Source organism: Colius striatus, chromosome 3, assembly GCF_028858725.1.
Source record: "Colius striatus isolate bColStr4 chromosome 3, bColStr4.1.hap1, whole genome shotgun sequence".
Taxonomy (NCBI): domain Eukaryota; kingdom Metazoa; phylum Chordata; class Aves; order Coliiformes; family Coliidae; genus Colius; species Colius striatus.
Window position 1 is genome coordinate 22,370,613 of NC_084761.1, and position 20,042 is coordinate 22,390,654.

Below are 20,042 nucleotides of genomic sequence, written 5' to 3' on the forward strand. Positions count from 1 at the left end.
TCAGTCTTCTCAGCCTTCAAAATAAGTGACCTACTGAGAGGGTAGTGAATAAACCCTTTCCACTGAGAAAAACAATATAAAAGCCAAAGAAGAGGCTGAATACACATAGACACCCTGCTGATAATACTCAGTTGAGGAGCTGGCTATAGAACCAGCTTAGGCTGTCCAGCCATTCATCTGCACATGGATGTGCAGCAGAAAATACCATATATAATTGATGTTCTCTACTTCAAAAAAATCTTCATATCCTCTCTTTCACAAAAGACCTGTTCTCTCCAAGTTGGACAAGGCAGGGATGAAGTAGACAGCATGACTCCTACAGCTTAAATGAAAATGTCAGAAGTGAAGAGCTGTTATAACGGAAAGCAAGTACATGCAGAGAAAGCATTATCAGGTATTAAAATAAAAGACATTTACCTTGACAACACCTATAACTGCTCACACACAAACTATTCAGTGTCACCCACTAGTTTCCCCATCAGACCTTTTAAGTAGTGAAGAGGCCAAGTGTTAGGAGACCTACTACACCATCCATCTTAAATGTCTGTGCCATAACTTTGATCTGAATGGCCTACAGCTTCCAGCTGTACATTGTTCAGATGTTACTTTTCATACTCAAAGGAAGCCCTACCAAATTTTACAGCCTGTGAAGCTCCTTCATCAGTTCATTCTGTGCAAAAAGGGCACGTGAATCCAGAAGTACTTGAAAAGGACCTACCTCCAGGAGCCACTCATCAGCATATGTGAACCCATCAGTTCACATAATTGGCAAATCCAGTGGTTTTACTCTGTTTATACAGTTTGGATGTGTTCCTTCAGAAACATATGCTTTACAGCTGACACACAAACAGCTTGCTGTACAAAACTCCAACCTTTAACACCAAGGAACACTGCAAGGAGAACCCGTGGGTTTCTACAAGCAATACAGCAGGAGCTTGTTACTACCATGTTACTCACGTCAGCTGCAGCACCTGGTCCTCCATCAAGGAGATAAGAGGACATATCACAACTCCTATATATCCAGTGTAAACAGGAGGAAACTGGTAGCACAAACTTTTTCCATAGCCTTAAAGAAAAAAAGGCAGAAGTGAAACATCATGCTTTCTATGCAACTATAACATACATCTATACGAGACAATTCTAACACCTCATTGAGCCCTAAAAAGAGAGATGTTGGTCCTGATAGTAGAGGAACAAAGATGAGAAATAAACAGGGTCAGTATCCATTTGACACCTCTCTCTACACCAAGGTCAGAGACAAAAGCTAGGACAGAAAATCAAGCTGCTGGCATAACTGGCACCCTGCTCATATGAGCCACGTGGACAGTTTCCAAGTTTGAGTCCTACTCTCCCCAAAAAGGAAACATTTTTTCCCTGCTTTGTAGAATGTAAAGGTAACCTTACCAGTTGCCATGACAACAAGATTATCTCTTCTGTCTTCTAAAACAGAATTGATTACTTTCCACTGGACCCTTTAAATTAAACAAAGGGGAATACATATTATGGGTGGTGGCAAAAATCAAGTACATTTTGTCTAACCGCACATTCAGTTGAATTTCAGCTAAAGATACCCTTCCAGCTGCCATATAGTGCTGTCTTTGCATGCTGCAACCACTCAGACATCCCAACTACTGCAGATAGTTCCAGCAGCATTACAGTGGGGATCTCTAACAGGACTAAGGCATGTAACATTTGATGCAGTCATTTGTAGATGATCACAACACAAATTGTCTCCCCTACGTTAATAACTGATCCACAAACACTGTCAAAACCACAGTTAGCTTCAACACGAGAGATTCTAAACAGCATCTGGACTTTGCCGAAAAATTTTCATCTCTTTTGTGGTCTCACAAGTGTACATAACTGCAGGCAACTAAAAAATCCCCCTGCCCTCATATAAAAAAAATTGCAAAACAGTATGAGCAAAACAGTTTTCCCCTCAAGTAGTGCCTTGCACAGAAAGCATGCCACCACCAGTCATCCAGGAAGATTTCATCCCATTACCATACAACTTAGAAACCACAGCAGCAATGCTTGACTGTGTAAGCATATACCACACAGATTGTGCCACACTAGACAGACAGAAGACTATTCCTCCACAATTAGAGACACATAAAGGATAACCTGACTAAGGCAGTTTATCATACAAAGACTAACATCTGTGCAGTTTGTTGCTTGCTGTTTACAACACCTGAACTAGATTTGACACAATAAAGCTTCAATCACAAGGAGATATGTCATCACAGGAAACAACAAACTCATCCTCTACTGTCAAGAGTATAGCACTATAGTTAATACTCCACAAGATTTATTTTGACATCTTGTTGCAGAAAGGCTGTTTTCCTTTTCTTAGAGATTTTGCACAGGTCCTAGTATGTTAATGGTTTTCAAACTCGTGATAAAAATTCCAGGTTGAAAGAAAGCAACAGAAATGAACCCCAGAATGTCCATTTTAACAAAACATATACTTACGGTTTAAAAGAAGAATGCCCAAAATAAGTCTTCAGACATGTGACATGGCTTTCACTAGGTAGTGGCAACAATGGATCTGTAGTGGAAGAGAAGAGACCTCAATGACTTGGTTCTGAAGAGATGAAGCACTGTCTCAACGTGTAACAGTCTGCTCATGGTTAGTGATGCCCAGGGCCATTTGTACAGCTCCAGTGAATAGTGCCATCAAACTCTCATGACATTTAGGCACCAGAATAAAGGATTAAAAAAACTCAAATAGGCTCCCAAGAGACCCTGCATGAGGAGGAGAACATATGGTTGGATTAATGAGATAAAGCAATAGGTATTGTAATGCATTGCTATGTTATTTGGAACATGTTCAGATCGAGTACTGGAGATATTTTACTAGGCATGCACAGACCTTACTGAAGTGCCACCAATCAATACCCGACACTGCAAGTTGCTAACAAAGTTATGGTCCAAAAATGACATACAAGGGCATCCTGATCACCGAAACCAAACAAAGAACACCAAAGAAACATGTTCAAGATCTCCAGTGTTAATAATTAGGATTCCACAGTAAAAAATATGACATTTCCACTTAGATTTTGTCTGTTGGGCAAGCACTCATTCCCTGTACAGTCTATCTGGCATCTCTAAAGAGAGGCAAACTGAATGAAGAAACAATTAACTGATTCATCTCCATCTAGCAGTCTACCTTCTGCTTGGAAGAAGCAAGCAACTCTTCTCTCGAATGAAGCAGTTACTTAAGAGTGACAGGGTCCACAGACTAATTGCATAACCAGGAGAGAAAATTTCCACACAGCGACAGTCCTGACAAGTCAAGATGTATTTTACCTCACATTTCAACCTCTTTTCCCCATTTGATTTGTCTCTACAGGGCCAGCTCCAAAGTATTAAGTCAAGGTCACTCTCAAGCCACAATTTCCTAATAATTCTACAACAAAGCTGTAGGGGGATGACAGAACAAAGGCATGTAGTAGAGGTATGATCTTGCCCTCTGCTGTCCTCTGAATAGGTTCCCTTAATTCTGCATGACCTCCATATCTCCAGATCAGTTTTACTTCCATTAAGCATACATACCATCAGATCATGGCAGATGTCAACTACGTTTTGCCAAGGACACCTCTAAATTTTCATCTTGACAGACAAGTACTCTTTTTGAAACTCAGATCAGCTTTAACTTTCTGCTTTAAGTACAAAATGTTGCTGTACTTCCACATCTGCTTCTATAGACAGTGGATTATTTTTATTTAATTGTGCAATGCAATTTTAAACATACCCAAACATTCCTCCTCTTCTTCCTCAATGCCCTCATCTTCATCGCCATCTGGTGCAACGTTCAATTCCATGTCAGGAGTTTTCCTGGCTTTATTGGACTCTGTCTCAGTTACTACTCCTGCAGAGTCATCCACATTTTCTAAAGACTGAGAGATCAGGAAGAAAAGCTGTTATTTCAGAGCATGAAAGGGTAAATATCTTTTAAAAGGCCTGCAAAACTTGTCTACAAAGCAATTTGATCTACAGTCCAGGTTGGCAGCACCTGCAGCACACAAACCATCCTTTCAGCTCACCCCCTTGGTCAAGGGTTTGGAAGCACGACAGTCGGAGTAGATTAGTTGATCAATGATAACCTACACAAATGCATTAAGTGGGTGGATCAAAGATCTGGTAGGATACAAGTGATATTGAAGTCTAACACTAGTAAATTGAATTCTTTAAGTATCCACACATTCACCTGCCTTCTGCCCACCTTTTGTAAGCAACACTGTTTTGCTTCGTCCTTCCCCTGTCAACTACCATAACTTTGACTATACTTTACTGTGACCCAAGAGCATCACTACAAAAACAGTTAAACTCACAAACCCTTGAGGCACTCACTTTAAGCATCTCCATTTCCAGTTCTTCATCACTTTCAATGACACAGGAAATATCTTGTTCATTGTCTGTGGAGCATGTCTCCTAAAGAAAAAAACAAACCAACCTATTTTCATATCAGCACCATTACTTCTACCAGCAACCTTATAATCTTCTGTACATACTATAAACCATTTCTCTGCATGCATTTAGTCCTTACCAAAAACAACTAAGCTCAACATTCAGCTCCGACGCTTGTCCATCAAAAAAATACCTGCCAGAAATATTAGAACATAACAAGGCACTGCAGTAGGAGGCAAAACCAGCAGTATCAGCAGATGTGTAAAACATTTGGAACATAAGGAAATTATCATCCTATTTTAGAGGCACTGATTGACATTCAGCAGTCACTAGAAGAACTGCTATTTACAGATGCGTTAGGAAAAGTCCTGCTTCTTACTCCTGACCAAGCTGGAGATGCTTGAGTGCAGAATTTGTCTCCATAATGCAAGGAATTCTTTGAGAAAATATTAGCAGTTGAGAGAGGAAAGCTAATCTGACTTTTTGGAACTTCCATTTACAGAACTAATCCTTCCAAGTGCAAGACTCAAGTGGCTCAGTGCCTCACTACCTCCACAAATATTTTCAGACTCTGAGCCCTTCTTCCTGTCCACTTTAAAATTTTCTCAGAAATTAAAATCTGATGGGAAAATTAAAGATGAGATCACTTCCTTTGCTGAGGGTCCATGATTAACGAGGGCTTTTCTTATTACCTCTGGTGCAGCTTCGCTGACCAATTCCTTTGCAGCCTGATGTTCCAAGATCTGAAGTTCTTGCTCAGTAATGTCTAGTGACATGAAGTCATCACTCTCTGCTTTGTCCTTAGAGCTGAGTCTTGCAGCCTCTTCTTCCACAACGGCGTTAACTTTCTCTGCCTCTTCTTCAGTAATGTCCCCCTCCCAGAGGCCAGCTAGTGTAGCATCAGAGCAGGTGTTGAAGTCACATTCAAGTTCTTTAGCAAGTTTGGGCATTTCAACTTTTTGTGCTTCAACATTTGCTGACTCTGCTTCAAGATCTGTTGGAGTTGCACCACAGCTCCTCTCCAGTACAGAGGGGGAACCTGAACCAAACAGCACGTTTCTTAAGGCAGTGACATTCTCTGTGATATCAGCTAGTATTTCTGCAGCCCTAGAAGGTAAAACAGAAAAGTACAACCACAATAATAAAGGCAGTTACTACATACATCTTAGCCACAAGCAGAACTGAAGTTTACAAAGTAGCCTGTTTCTCCAGATAGTTTGTCCAAAACTTCACATAAAAAGGCTCATCACTCGTATACAACTGGCATTCCTTTTAAGAAAACTAAGTTTCTTTACACTGAAGAAAACCTATACTCTCCAAAAACATTGTTTGTGGTATTGTCCCTATGCTCATATCAAGCCTCCAAACTTTCAGTAGTCATGCATTAGTCCTAAGCCCTTCTTATGAAAGAATGTCTTGCTGGACATTTCAGCAAGAAGAAACAGATTCAGTAAAGTTCAGTTGCAATTATTAAATCAGTGAAAACCTATGTTTCTATATAAACCCCCAACATTTTCACACTGAGCATGCTTTCTCATCTTGGAAAAGGACAAAGACGTAACAGACAGCTGTTAACATGTGTTTTGTTGCATGGACCTCAGATTAAAACACTGATCCTACAGGTAATACAAAGACATCTGGCAAAAAAAATTAAAAAAATCTAACCTCTGCAAGTTTTCAAGTTGTCCAGAAGAGTCAGGGATGCGAGAAGCTAAATCCATTACCTCTTCAGCTAATGAAGTCAAGCGCTCCTTCACAACCTCTGACAACATGCCATCTGTAAGAAATGACAGTTAGTTTACAATAACTGAGGTCTAACATTTACATGCAAACAAGATGCACTCAAGTAACTGCATAATCTGAGACCTGTAGCTGAAAAGACAGACTTTTTCAGTACTCAAGCACATAGAATCAGCCCAAGCTTCCAGGTACTTCAGCACTGCATCTTTTCCAGTGGTCAGTTATACATGCACCAGGGAAAAAGGGACATTGGGGTAAATGGACACACAACAGGACCATCACAAGGTCATCCTTCCTCAGTTTGCCCTGCAGCTTCCAGAAGAGAGCTGCTAACACAAATATGCCAGCTAAACCAAAGCAAAAAAAGTGTACATCATATTACGGGGGTAGCATTCTCACTTCTTCGACAGAAAAGTAAAATTCTGCCCTTTATTATATATAAGCTAAATGCAATACTTAATTTTCCTTATGAAGCACAGAACTAAAAAAACCTAAGATTTTGAAATCCCTTACCTAATCAAGAAATAATGCTAAGCTGCTCTAGAAAATTTGGGTCCTATTAATCCGCCTCCAGAAAAGTATTACTTCAAAATACATATTTTGGTGGCTTTATTTATTCTTAAACTAGATTTTTTGTCCTTGCACCAGCAGAATTGTTATTAACTCATTGAAACATTTTCATAAACAAACTGGGACGAGAGTAGGAATTCTTACCATCTCTGTATACAGCAAAAACATCAACATACCAAGGCGGCATTCCTACATCACTAGGGAAAATAGTTACACAGTATGATAATTCAGGTCAACTAAGAGCCTTTACAGTCTGCTCTCTTTGGAAGTCATCTCTGATCACCAAGAAGCCAGACAATTCTGACAAATACTATGAAAAAAACCTGCTGGGAAATAGCATATGGAGTTATAAATCAAATTAATTCATTATGCTTGAATGTCTAATTTACCTCTTGCACAAAATAATTTCTGGTCACTGTTATTCATATTTTTGAGTTTTTGATAAATAATGAAGCCAGCCTGCAAAAGAAAGGAAAATTAATTCGTACTCGGTAGCTTGCAGAGAAGCATCATCTTAGAGACCAAAAAAACCACCCAAGAATTAATTCAAACCATAGCATAAAGACATTGTGAACACCAAGTTCTGAGCTGTTGGCCCACACTGTACACCCATTAGTGGTCTGCCTTTCTGTATTGTTCATTGCAATCAAGTTACCTTTTACAGAACACTTCACAAAAGAAAGTCTTGACTTTGGGTCCCCATTGTAGGGGATACTCTCATACCAAACCCAGCATGGTTATCTTCTAAAGTTTGCTGCAAACAGAGAGCTCAAGTACTTCGCTCTCAGTCTCACCATCTGCTCTACCTCATTCATATTTTATGTAGTGCTCCAAGAGAATACTTATGAACCTACTAAGGTAGATTCTGTGTGCTTAATATTTCTCTTGATATGAATAATAATTTCTAGCAGGAAAACACAGTTTAAAGTCAGGAATGTGCTAATTAGGTTACATGTGTTAACCAAAGCATCTTAAAGAGGAATAAGAAAGAAACAAGTTATTCCCTTGTATTTTCCTATGAGGAAAAGGCAGGCCAGGTAAATAGAGCATAGGAAGAAAGAGGTATCACCTGGAAAAACCTGGCTACAGCACCAGGAACCAAAACCAGAGCTTCCTTCCTTACTGGCTTCAGACTTACCAGGTGCTAAACCCTTCAGTTTCACATTTAACTAAACTACAAAATACATGTTTCTGGAGTGAGAAGGGAGACCACTGTCCCACTTGCCTTCCTCTATCTAACATCATCACTAAAACAAGAGCCTTAGGGGGATTTTAGTTTGCTGCCATAAAGAACAATTTTTTTCCCCAGGAAGCGAGCAGCACCCAGCAGCATACTGGTAAATCCCCTCACAGAACTGCACTTTCAAAATGGTGAAGAAGCCAAGATTTCTGCAGAGCTACAAAAATTCATATGCAACTCAATTACTCCTCCTGGTAATCCATACTGTGGTTCTGCTGTATTAGCCACTGGAGAAGGTGGTATTTCTTCCAAGTTGCTTATTAATTGAATCTCATATATTTAGCAGGATTTCAGTTCATAAGCAGCTGAAGAAACATGAACAAAACCCCCAGCAGAAAACACATCCAGAAGTGTTAATAAGCTACACTGAATATCTGCAGACAAGGGAACCAAAAATTAATTACCCACTCTTCACTTCTGCAAGCGATTATTGTACTTAAATATACACCAGCCACGTTATACCTCTATGAGATAATCATGTTGCTAGAATTTCAGCTTACTCCATACAGATAGATATGAAATTCACTTGATAGCTCCATCAAAACTCCCTTCCCTGAGGTTACAACTTGAAGCTAGTCCAAATGGAGAGACAACCAGGCACACTTGGAGCCTGTGTTACCTGGCACATTCAGAGCACAGCAGAACTTCACTAAAAAGGTAAATTTTGCAACCTCATGAAATATTAAGAGGTAAGGACCTCACAGGAGGCTCATAGCTTTTGGGGAATGGAATTTCTTCCATCGACATCCAATTTTCAATGTGAAATGTTCACCACAATATCCTCTTCAAGTGACCTCAAGACAGGTTACCAAGTAGCAACAAGACAGGTACAAGCAGTAGCTTCTTCATTAGGGAAGAAATTATGAATCTCTAGATGAATGCTGAGGTTTAAATCTTAAGACATAGAAGGAACTAGGAAGCAATCTACTTGGTGGCATTTCTACCTTATGCACAGTGGACTTCAGAATCTTTTGGTATTAATGCCTTTCTGCTACAGATCATGATGAAAACCAGCAGCTAACAGCAAAATGGAGAAGAAATTTATTGATGCAAAGAGAATGGTGATATCTTCTTGTACGTACATAGGCATCAGTGGCTGCGTACAGTTTCTGCTCCTCACTGAGTGGAAATTTGTCCCAGTTACTACAGCGGATAGACTTATCCTTCAGAAGCTGCTTGCCAAAAAGGTGTTTCACCAGACCGTTTAGACTCCATATCTCCTTACACTTCAGCTGGGGAAAGAAAAAAAAAGATCAAAACAGAGGGCTTGCTTAATGGAGAAAGCAAGTAGACTTGTCAGAAATGTATTCCTAGGAATTGCAAAGTGTACTTAATCTCTCATTAGAGGTGAAGAGCTCTATGTTAGTCAGAACAAAATAGTGTCTCAAAGCAGTGACTGTTCTCCAGGCCTAATTCTGCTCTCGTCAGATTAAAATGTAGTTTGGCCCCTCACAAGCTGCACTTTCATACCCTGAAACTGCATTGTTAGAGGACACAACTACCCTGTCAAGCTGGAAAGATGGTATGAGAGTCAGATGAGTCCATGCAATGTGAGGTGGTATTGCCACATGACCAAAACCAGGAAATATACACACAATGCAGTCTCCACATTAATAAAAGCCATAGATTCTCTCCTCTGAGATTTTCCTATTATTTGCCTTTCTAATTAGAGAAACTCGTGATCAAACACCAGGAATTTAACATCAGCACAGCAATATTAAAGCCTTTCTGTGTTTTGGTCCAAAGCCAAGTGCAAGAGAAAGAGGGCAGTCACAGCCCACATCAGCCACTATTCAGCATGCCAGGAAGCGGTTCTCCAGAAGACTCTACAAGTCATCCCACCACACTGCTGGTTTTAATTTCTTTCGCAATCAGATTTGTCCATCACAGTTGCTACATGCTATTGTCTCCATAGCCCTTTTGGGAAACTTTCTTTCAGACTGTGACCCCAAGGATTCAGGACTCATGGGCACAGCCTTCGGCTGTTCCAACTCACGAGGACCTGCAAGGCATGCAGAACTGTTGGGCCTAACAGAAGTGGTGCAGCATCATCAGCTCATCCCCTTAAATTGTGTGTAGAAAAACCTACCAAGAGCTCATTTTAAGTTTCTCCTGGCCCCCCTTCCCCTTGCATTGTGCAATTACACATAACCCTGTTCTCTCAAGCTTCACTTTCAAGTTTATTTTTGGTTTGTTTTCTCTTCAGCAGAGGACTTTCAAACTGATATCAGAGATCACATTGCTTATCTTTATAACAAATTATCCCAGAGTCAGATGGTGAGATTAAAAAAACGGGGGGATGAACTGAGCAAACTCTCAAGTCTCAAAAGAAACAGCTCTTTCTATTGTTTGAGCAAAGCAGTTTACTTTGTACAACTTCAGACCCACTAGGAGCTGAAACTTCAAGGTGGCTCTTATTAAGAGCACTGCTTCACATGCTGACACATCACATTCCCCTCTCCTCTATTGTGATTTAATTACACAAAGTACATGAAGCACAGAAGACAGAAAAGGTGTAAATAGCATTATTTCTGGGTATAAATCTCTGTCTGCTATAAGGAAAGACACAACTGTTATTATCCTATCAAACAGAAAAAGGGCAGAGAAGAAAAGAGACCATGCATGAGGAGACCAAGTGCAGCTAAGGAAAAGCCTTACATATATGAAAAGAGAGAAAAGCTTTAAGGGACATGCTAGAAATAAGCATAGCAGGATAATTTGGGTAGTAATGAACCTTTTGCTCTCTTTCCTAATAGGATGGCACAGATTTCCCTACATCAAGTGATATCTAACCAAAATCCAACTGAACTGAATCTCAGGGTACACCAAATGCAATGCTACTTCTAAACAACAGGTCATCAGGTGCTGCACCCACATGAAAGCAGAGGTGACACCAACTTCACAGTTATGGAAACAAAGATATTTTTCTGGTTCCAGATCATGTGGCAAGTACCTCTGCATGGTGGACTTCAAGGAAGATCTTGATACTGTCTCCTTCAAACAGACAGCAGTCCTCTACTCCCTCCCCAGTATTTCTTGTCTCTCATTTTACAGGTTCAGCCGTTGCTGGGACAAGCACATCATTGCCAGCAGAAGCCTGACTTGACAAAATCTGTCAATTTCTATCACTAAGCAGTTAAAAAAAACTCAAAAGAATGCACTTGCAGTTGAAGTGAAAAGCCATATCTTGTAAATGCAGAAAGTTCATTAAGAACTGGCTCACTAAGGACAGTACTTAGCTCTGCAGACTTTCCTGAGAGTTCTTTTTCAACTTCTTTAAAAAAATAAGTTACATCTCTGGTTTATTCTACAGATTATGTTTGCTATCAGAATTGAACTCCTACAAAGACAAGGAAGCCTCCTTTTGTACAGCACAATAACAAGATTCCCTCCCACAACAAAAAGGTTTTAAGTTTTACTTTCTCATTAGCAATGTCAGCCAGCTCCACAAAGCTCTTCAGTTTGATTTCAAAGTCACTCATCAGCTTCCATTGATCTCCCTCAATTCCTACGCCAACCTTTTTAATTGTTTCATCTTCGAGCAGTCTTTTCAGTCCCTTGGGAAAACCTAAAATAGATTAAGCCCAAACATGAGAAACTAAATACTGCAGCATGCCAGAAAGTCTATTGGAAATGATAAAATCCTAGCACAAAAGCCATCTGCAGAAACCTGTACTTTCAGAGGAAAAGCTCCCCAGATTCCTCTGTTTGTGACTGTTTATACTCTGGAATGACTGGAAACACCAATTGGTTGTAATTTACCTTCTGAAGACAAGCAGGAATGCAATATTTGAAATACACAAATTCATTCTGCATCTGAAAACAAATCTGGTAAAAAGTTCAACAACTTCATTTGTCTTACTGATCATTAAATCACATAACTAAAAGGGAGCCTCCAACTGGAAGAAACATTTTCTCAGAACTGGATGCTCATGTAACCCAATGCAATATTATTTTACTATTTTCCACATTATTCCTTCCCAGTTGTCACTATTTCACGTTCCAAGGAAACAGTTTAAATGTAAGCCTGGGGAAACACCAGGAAAATAGATTCTGTGGAAGCATACTGAGTATAATGCTGGGCTTGCCCAACAATAGCACTTGTAAAACAGAATTTGCCAACCAGATCCTCCACTAAGCCCAGACAAGTCCATCTTGGAAAATGGAAGAAATCTTCAAAGTGTACACAGATGCTAAGTACTATATTTTGATTTACCCTAAATTGATGGCACAACCCTGAGTCAAAGGCTGTTTTCAAGTTCATAGGCCTGAATAAAAGCACGCAGCTTTCTTATCTGGTTTTCTACAGCAGGGAATAGGCACATCCACTTCATATTTGAACAGTAGCCCTTTTCTCCCCTCTATCTCCATTAAGCTATATACCCTGAATTAGTCTTGAGTGTAGTTCTAGAACCCACAAACATGCAGTATTGCACAAGTGCATAGGACTTTATGTCTGACTTGGTCATGATTTCACCTTTTCACTACTATAATATGTATATATACATATTATATATATATATATATCTATCTCTATATCTATATCTATATCTATATCTCAACAATCACTTTGCATCATCAATTTTATTTTTGTATTATGATCTTCACATCCTCACAGCTACCACTGATAGACTCTATCGATACTTTGTTGCAGCAACAGCCATAATTGGCTGTGTGGAGGACTGGGAAGCTATAGGTGAGATTCAAAACATTAGAAGATTCCTGTTAAAACCCCACAAAATGGTAGTAGCTTGGTGCTGTAAGATGCAGAGTATAACACTGCCAAAATACTTCTGCCATAACACAATACACAAAGTCCTTTGTAAGAGGAGATAAATACAGTTGACCTGAGTAAAAGCATGCAACCTATGCAGCTGACTTACTAAACAAGGGATTTTTTCAATGAAGAATACCATCCCGAAAACCTTTAGGGATGAGAACATCCCAGTAGTGGACATAATCTTCATTTCTATCACCTCATTTCTAGAAATGTGACTGTATAAACTAAAAAAAAAAAGTCTAAGTTCAAGACTATACAGAGGCTACAATCTGAGAAATGTGCCACATAATCTTAGAAGACTGTAAGGGGGGAAAAAAAAAAGAATAAGAAATGGAAAATTATCAGGAATCTTCCTGATAAATATACATAATTTTTCTCCTTTATACACAGTTCAAAACCTCCTCACTCTCTTCCTCCTACAGAATGAAGTGTTACTTCCCCCCTGCAACAAAACATGATAAATCTTATCCAAGTAGCTAATTCTGCCAACAATGACATTTCAGGAGTTAAAATGTATTCCGCATAAGCAGAAATTGGCTGTGGCTCTTGCAAAAAGGTTGTCATCTCACCCAGTTCAAAGTGCACCTCCCATTGACAAAACCTTGAGCTTTAGAAAAAAACTGAGGAGGAAGCATCATCTTCTGCTGTACCACACAGTAGCCCCCATGCAACTGTACTCAGCATGAATGCACAAACATCTTCACTTTTAGAATCAAATACATTTCAGCTCTTTCTGCCTCTTCTTCCCTTAGCTTCCTTTCCTCCAATCTTCTTCCTTTGTGCACTTGTACCTTTCTGCCTCCTGGATTGAATAGCCTCCAGCAATTAAATTTTCCACCCCATTTGCTATAAATGACAAAGGATTGAACACCAACATTAAAATTATCGCTATTACGCCTCAGCATGCACACCCCAGGGAAATCAGAGACATCTCACAGGCACAATTTCAATCTAACATTCAAACCAAAGGTTATAAAATTGCAGTCCCCTTCCCCCATTCCTATTTTCCCTATTTGGAGGCTTTTATTCACATCCGTAACAAATTCAGACTCTGTGAAGCACACCCCTTTCATCTCCCCACAGCTGCATCACACCAGGTAGCCAGTATTCCTTTCGAAAGCCAATGTCACAAAACACAGGTATTAGGAACAAACAGCATGATGGTCATAATTTTTGAGGGTTTTTGTTATTGAAGCCAAACGAAACACAGCCTGACAAATTTAGGTCCATTGTTTATTTTGGCACAGAACAGGAGGCTCATTATACAAGCAGGGAATTCAATTTTAAAAACCAAATTAAAATATTCTTTTCCAGAGAGAAAAATAATCCTCAAGTAAGATTCTTTTGTCTTGTTCAGAGCCTAAAACACTGTATGCCAGCACACAGGACAAGAGATGGGCAAAGATCCTCTTGATATATATAGGCAATACCAAAAGAATAAATCCCTCTATTTTAGGCCCCGCAGAGAAAAATGATGGATTTTTTAATGATTCAACATAATGTGAAATAGCAGTTATTGCTTAAAGCTAAAGTTCAAATTTGATCACAAGAGGACAACTCATGCCCTAATTAATAAGAAGGGAGGAAGTACAGTACCTGACATTGAAGAGATGTGAAACAAATAACATCTCTCCTCAGTTATACATATCTGGATGACAGCTATTTTTGCCATTTTTCCTTTGGCATATGATGGTGGCCATTCAATATCGAATCCCACAGCAGCCCCATCTGATAAACTCTTCCTGAAAGTAAACAGATGTTCTTCACATTTAACTGTTCTTCTAATAGTATTTAAAATATGAGGCTTAAGACAGCTTACATAGATGAAGAGAAGCACAGCCAGTATACCTTTCCCTTCATGAGTACCGGACACAGAAACCTGTTTTAAAAGATCAAGACCATAAGGAGGTGAAATTCCTTGTGGTCCAAAAAGTGATGGAAACCTTTCAAACTTTATCAGCCCTTGCTGCATGCCTCAGGAAAGAGTCAGATACAAAAGGTGATGGAGTAGTTGACATTTGCTTGAAAACTTGTTCATGATCTATCCCACCACACTGAAAGCTTTGTACAGATTTTTTTGTCCCTGGGAATAAGCTGTGTTATGCGAGAAGGGGTAGGGGGAATAATCACCTATTTGTATCATGAATTCACTAACTTTTCTTCAAACATACAGTCTCTAGTTATGAATTAACATGTACCCTTGATTTCTTACAGCTCATACTGAAGCTGATGGAATTATCCATCCTGTGAAAGGGGAAGAACCTGTGTTAGAGCATTTACTGCTTCGGTTTAAAGCGACTGCACAGTTCAGCAATGGCATGTCCCATAAAACAGGAAACTAAAACTGCAAAGCACACTGAAGAAGTGTTTTTGAATTGCTACACACCATAGACAAACCAGGGATCTCTCTCCCAGGAAGAGTTCATCATCATAAGAAATTGTCTCAGTTTGTACTTGCAACCAGTAAGATGCATTTGCCATGCATAACAAGACAGCCAATACAACCAGGTGTCTTCTATGGCTGAAGTGGGGACTTCTGGATGCATCAAATGAACAATCAGCCAGGAGGAGATTGAGAGAAGAGAGAAATCCTTTTCAGAGAGGAAAAAGCACTCAAAATGACAACCAAGTAAGAGCTATTACCTGATATCTTCTGAGATAAGGGAACAGTCACTGGCTTCATAGCTGTAAACAATAGAGCCACAGAACTCCAGGAATGGCAGCCCATCTTCCAAAACACTCCTCTGAACAGTGGATTTCTGTCAAACAACATTAGACAGGTATTGAGTTATCTAACCTTGTCACAGAGATGCCATCAGAGCACTGCAACCACTACAGGTGACCTCAATGCTGTGTCCTAGCATGGCCAACTGGTAGGTAACAAACCCTGCAGCTGAGGCACACTTCACATATGGGGCCAGGATTGCTGTTAACTACAACGGCATGACGATACCGCCGCCACAACCCCCATAAGAACTTTTGGGATCATGCCCTCATTTCATGGTTTAACTCCAAGCACCTGGAGTGAAATCATATAGGCTGAGTTTTCACCTCAACTTAGTTTAGTGGTATTTCTATCGCCAAAGAAATTAAATTGCTTTCCAAGAAATTGCTTGCCAAGATTAGGGAAAAACATCCCTTTTTGATAGTGTCAAAAACCTGTCAATGCTACTTCAAATGCTCCAGCCTTTGAATTTGAGGGGGGGTGGGGGGAAGAACACAATTATTTGGTAAGCTACTTCTCAAGCTGTTCAAATCTGGCCAGGCTAAAAATCCTCCAATACATCTCTACTTCCCTGCAGCTCCGCTCCCCATTTCCTCAGTGCAACGTTTCAGTCAGCCCACTTCACCTATCAGATGTCACAGCTGAGGAACTTCACAAAGGCCTCAGTAAACTACATGGATTTAAAACTACATGCAATGTTTAAAAGCACTTACAACTTTTGTCAGCCAATAAATACCGATTCACAAAGTAAAGCTTTAAGCACACAAGGTACAGTGAAAATTAACGCTCCACTTGGCAATTTTTGCCCCCCTCGCCCCTTCAGAAGCATATTTACTAAAAGTTACTGACAAGCTTGAACTGCAAGGCTTCTGGTAACACTGACCTGCCTGAAAAACCTTCAGGTTGGTTTAAAAATAGCCAAGTAAGCTATGATGACAGTAACAGCAAATATGGTGAAGTACCACCCAATAACACTTGAAAAACATAATCAAACGAGGCTATATGACACAAAGCCACGTTTTAACAGAGTTTCTTAAACAATAAGTTTCCTGGACGGGGGAGATCCTGAAACAAAGGAAGATACTGATTTTATGTTTGTACAACAAAACATTCCAGTTAACCAAGGGTGAAAGTTTAATCAAAACCTGTCCTCAAAGAGCTTGTTGAGGGAGGGTGACAGTGCATGGGCTGTACCACAGCAAATGAAAGTCATGTTGGTTTTAAGTGACACTTTTTTTCAACAGTGACACTACTAATTTTTCACTCCCACTTTTCAGATGGAAAACTGCTCACCTGAATCTTCTGCTTTTCTCTCATTAATTAGTTTTCTAATTGGAAAAACAGTTTCAGATGTTACAGGGAGAGGTCCTTTTAATGAGAAATGGAATGCCGCAACTACTGATACATGTGGAAAAATGCTATCCAAGGACACATTAACATTCTTGGAACACCAGGAATTGACATAGTCTTGATGATCAATTAATCCTTCTGATACCTCTACGCAGCAGAACCTTCTGAAATGCTGAACACGTGCAAGCGAAGAGAGCTGGAGGGCCTCACCAGAACTAACTTCCCTGTCAGGTTGCAACTTGAGCTCTCCAATGACTTGGATGAAAAATCCCTAAGTCCTTGCTGGTCTACAGACCACCAAACCAGCTGACAACTAAAAGTTTACTTACACTTTGGTGATAGTGTCACCAAAATTCAAGATTGTCAAGAAGAAATTTCTACAGAGTGAACAGCAACAGCCTTCAACTGATACATTATATTTTAATTAAAAAAAAAAACTTCAACAAGAAAGAGCACAAGAATACCTACATTCAACTACAGTTCATATGACAAAACAGCTGTAACCGTTCAAGAAGACCAGAGACGTGGGTTCTATGGCCCAATACTGTTTTATTCTGCAGACTGCAACCAACTACGCTTCCCCCATGTGATGACGTACCTTTTTATCACCCGAAACTCCCTCCTGGTTTTGTGTAAGCATCCACCGTGGATATTTGTTCTGCAGAGCAGTAGTTAGCAAATCCATTTTATTCACTTTTCTCACATTTCTTGTTACATAAAAAAGAGGGGGGGAAAAAAAAGACAGCCGTCAGTTTGTAGAAAGACAAACTGCTATCACCATCAGGCCAGAACAAGGTTACAGAAGATCAAACTTGAAACTTCAAACATTTTGTGTGGAAGAATGGACATTCACAGAGCTGCCCACATGAAATAGCAGAAGAGCTTTAGGCCTTATATTCTTGTTGACACTTTAGTGAAAAAAAAAAAAACAAGCAAGGAAAAAAACAGGAAAAAACCTCTTAAAGTCTTTCTGAGAAAGAAAGTTTATTCTAGTTTTATGGAGATCAATGACCCAGACCAGAAGAGTACACCTGCTTATCAACTCAGCCCTCCTCAGAGAAATTTATCAGTTGTTCTGGATAACAGCATTGGAACCAAGTACTTAACTTAAAAGGCCTAAGCTGACTCAGCTCCTGTTTTGAACTTGCATTTTTTTATCAGACTCATGCAAGCACTGCCCCAAGGCCTGCACTCCCTTCACTGGAAGAGCCTCAGGGCTGTGAGTCCACAATTAAGATAAGCAAAACCATGCCACACAAGGGCAAACTACAGTCACATAAGGCAAGTGTTGCTAAGTTCTCTACTGCAGTCTGGATGACGGCTAAGGTTATGTTTGAATTTGTCAGCCCTGAATTCAAACAAAACAAACTCACCAAGCAGATGCAGCCCATTTCTAGAGCATCAGGAAGCAGGGTGCATGCCCTGAAATGGGAAACGACTCCATAGAGAAGAAGAGATTTAAGCTAGAAAGGCATGCTATGCTAAGCTTTTTGAGCCCTGACTACAGGGGCTTTCTTTCAGCGAAGGGCAGCAGGATTTCCTAGTTGTGAGCAAACAATTGGATCAGAACTGTTCCAGCTTCTCCCTGAACTGCTTCTAGTGTGATTTACAAATTCTACCGGAGACAGCTCACAAAGAGGAAAATTTTCATCTTGCTTCTTCTCACCCCTACGTGAGCATGAATGACAAAGTTGGGACACTACTATCTTATTAAGAACATGCATTTTGCCCGCTTTGCACAGCTCCACCAACAAAAAGCAATACAAATACTACGCAAATCTTCCATGACATTAAAATAAGAGGGTAATTTTTAGTGTCTAGGCCAGACTTTTCCCCTAGGTTACCTGTCTGCTTCTGTGGCAATGTGACAAACTACCATCTCAAAGACAACTTCAAAGAGTATTTTAATATCAAATCCTTCAACAAATAGCCACTAGCAAGATGTCCCAATGAGCAATTCTGTTCCCAGGAGATGCAATTGTTGGAAAGAAGGGAAGACAGTATAAAGGCTAAAAACCGACAAAAGAAGCTCGACCTGCAGCACTAACATCAGCAGCCACCATCCCACAGCTCTGACGACGTTTCACATAAAACAGCTAAAAGGTTCGAGAGCCACACCACACGAGCAAGCGCTGCCCACTGCGGCATCGCTCACCTTTCTCATCCTAACTCCCAAACCTCAACTTCTGAGAGGTAAGTGCTGCACGGACAGCTGCCGACGAGTCCTGCTCAAGAACTGGCACGGGGCACCGCGGGACAAGGGGAGCTGCAGCGAAGCTTTCGCGCACGGGCCAAAACGCCTTCTGTCCTCACGGGAAAGTGTCAGCCTCACTGCCCCTCACCTCTGGGTATCTGGGTATCCTACCGCTGGGCAGGAAGCGAGCACCCAAAGCCCAGCGGTAACCCCGCTTCCCGCCGCTCCCCCGGGTACCGCAGAACAGGCGTCCCGTGAGCCCGGTAGCGGGCCGGGCCCGGCAGCGGGACGCTGCTCGCCGATCGTCGCACGCCGATCTGCAGCACCGGACTGTCCTCCTCCCGGGCCCGAGCCCCGCCACGAGCTCCCGCTCCGGTGCGGGCCCCGCCGCCGACACGGCCCGGTGAACACCCAGCTGCGCGCCGGCAGCGGCTCAGGCGCCTCCGTCACGGCGCGTCGCGGGACTGACGCGTCACGGAGACGGGCGGCTCCACTCCTCTCCTCCCCCCACCACGTGCCGGCCGTCTCCCCGAGCAGCGGCGGCGGCGGGTTACCCGAGGTGACGCGCGTGCGCAGTGCAGCGGCGGTGCCTGCCGCGGGTCACTGTGGGCACTGTAGTCCCGGGGACGGGCGGGCCGCGCACCCTCCGGCGCTGCCGCCGCCGCCGCCGCCGTCCTCGGCCGGGCGGGGCCGAGCCGGGCCGGCGGGGCGGGGCGGGGCGGGGCGGAGCGGAGCGGGGCGGGTGGCGGGGGCGCGCCAGTCCGTGGCTCTGCGCGGCGGGGGGGCAGTGGCGGGGCCGCCGGCTGCGGGCGGTGGCGGCGGCGGCTGAAGGGCAACAGCGGCGATGGGCGCTGAGGGGTGAGTGATCGGGCGGGGGGATGGTGCTGGGGAGCTGCGGCGGGGCTGGAGGCTGGTGGGGGGCCAGCGATGGGGCGGGAGAACCGATGCTGGGGGGGCACTGGGGGCACTCAGGGGCATTACTGGGAGCACTAGGGGGTAGAGAGTCAATATTGGAGCACTGCAGGGGGGCAGA

At 41.8% G+C, this 20,042-nt stretch overlaps 1 protein-coding gene across 6 annotated transcripts in view; it reads right to left on the minus strand.

Moving 5' to 3' along the window:
* WRN (WRN RecQ like helicase) overlaps window positions 1-19,529 on the minus strand; it is a 44,323-nt gene extending 24,794 nt beyond the window's left edge. For 4 of the 6 annotated variants that reach the window (XM_061992291.1, XM_061992290.1, XM_061992292.1 and 1 more), the window contains exons 1-14: window positions 18,971-19,247; window positions 17,414-17,522; window positions 15,384-15,499; window positions 14,337-14,482; window positions 11,380-11,528; window positions 9,043-9,192; window positions 7,110-7,179; window positions 6,076-6,187; window positions 5,103-5,517; window positions 4,354-4,434; window positions 3,755-3,899; window positions 2,473-2,548; window positions 1,405-1,472; window positions 958-1,066 (exon numbers count right to left, since the gene is read on the minus strand). In XM_061992291.1, the coding sequence (XP_061848275.1) occupies window positions 958-1,066; window positions 1,405-1,472; window positions 2,473-2,548; window positions 3,755-3,899; window positions 4,354-4,434; window positions 5,103-5,517; window positions 6,076-6,187; window positions 7,110-7,179; window positions 9,043-9,192; window positions 11,380-11,528; window positions 14,337-14,482; window positions 15,384-15,499; window positions 17,414-17,500 (1,724 nt within the window). In that variant the 5' untranslated portion in view covers window positions 17,501-17,522; window positions 18,971-19,247. Of the gene's footprint in view, window positions 1-957; window positions 1,067-1,404; window positions 1,473-2,472; window positions 2,549-3,754; window positions 3,900-4,353; window positions 4,435-5,102; window positions 5,518-6,075; window positions 6,188-7,109; window positions 7,180-9,042; window positions 9,193-11,379; window positions 11,529-14,336; window positions 14,483-15,383; window positions 15,500-17,413; window positions 17,523-18,970 lie in introns of those variants that run through there. The other 2 variants (XM_061992293.1, XM_061992294.1) reach the window with 2 other exon arrangements.
* Between the last annotated feature and the right edge of the window lie 513 nt (window positions 19,530-20,042).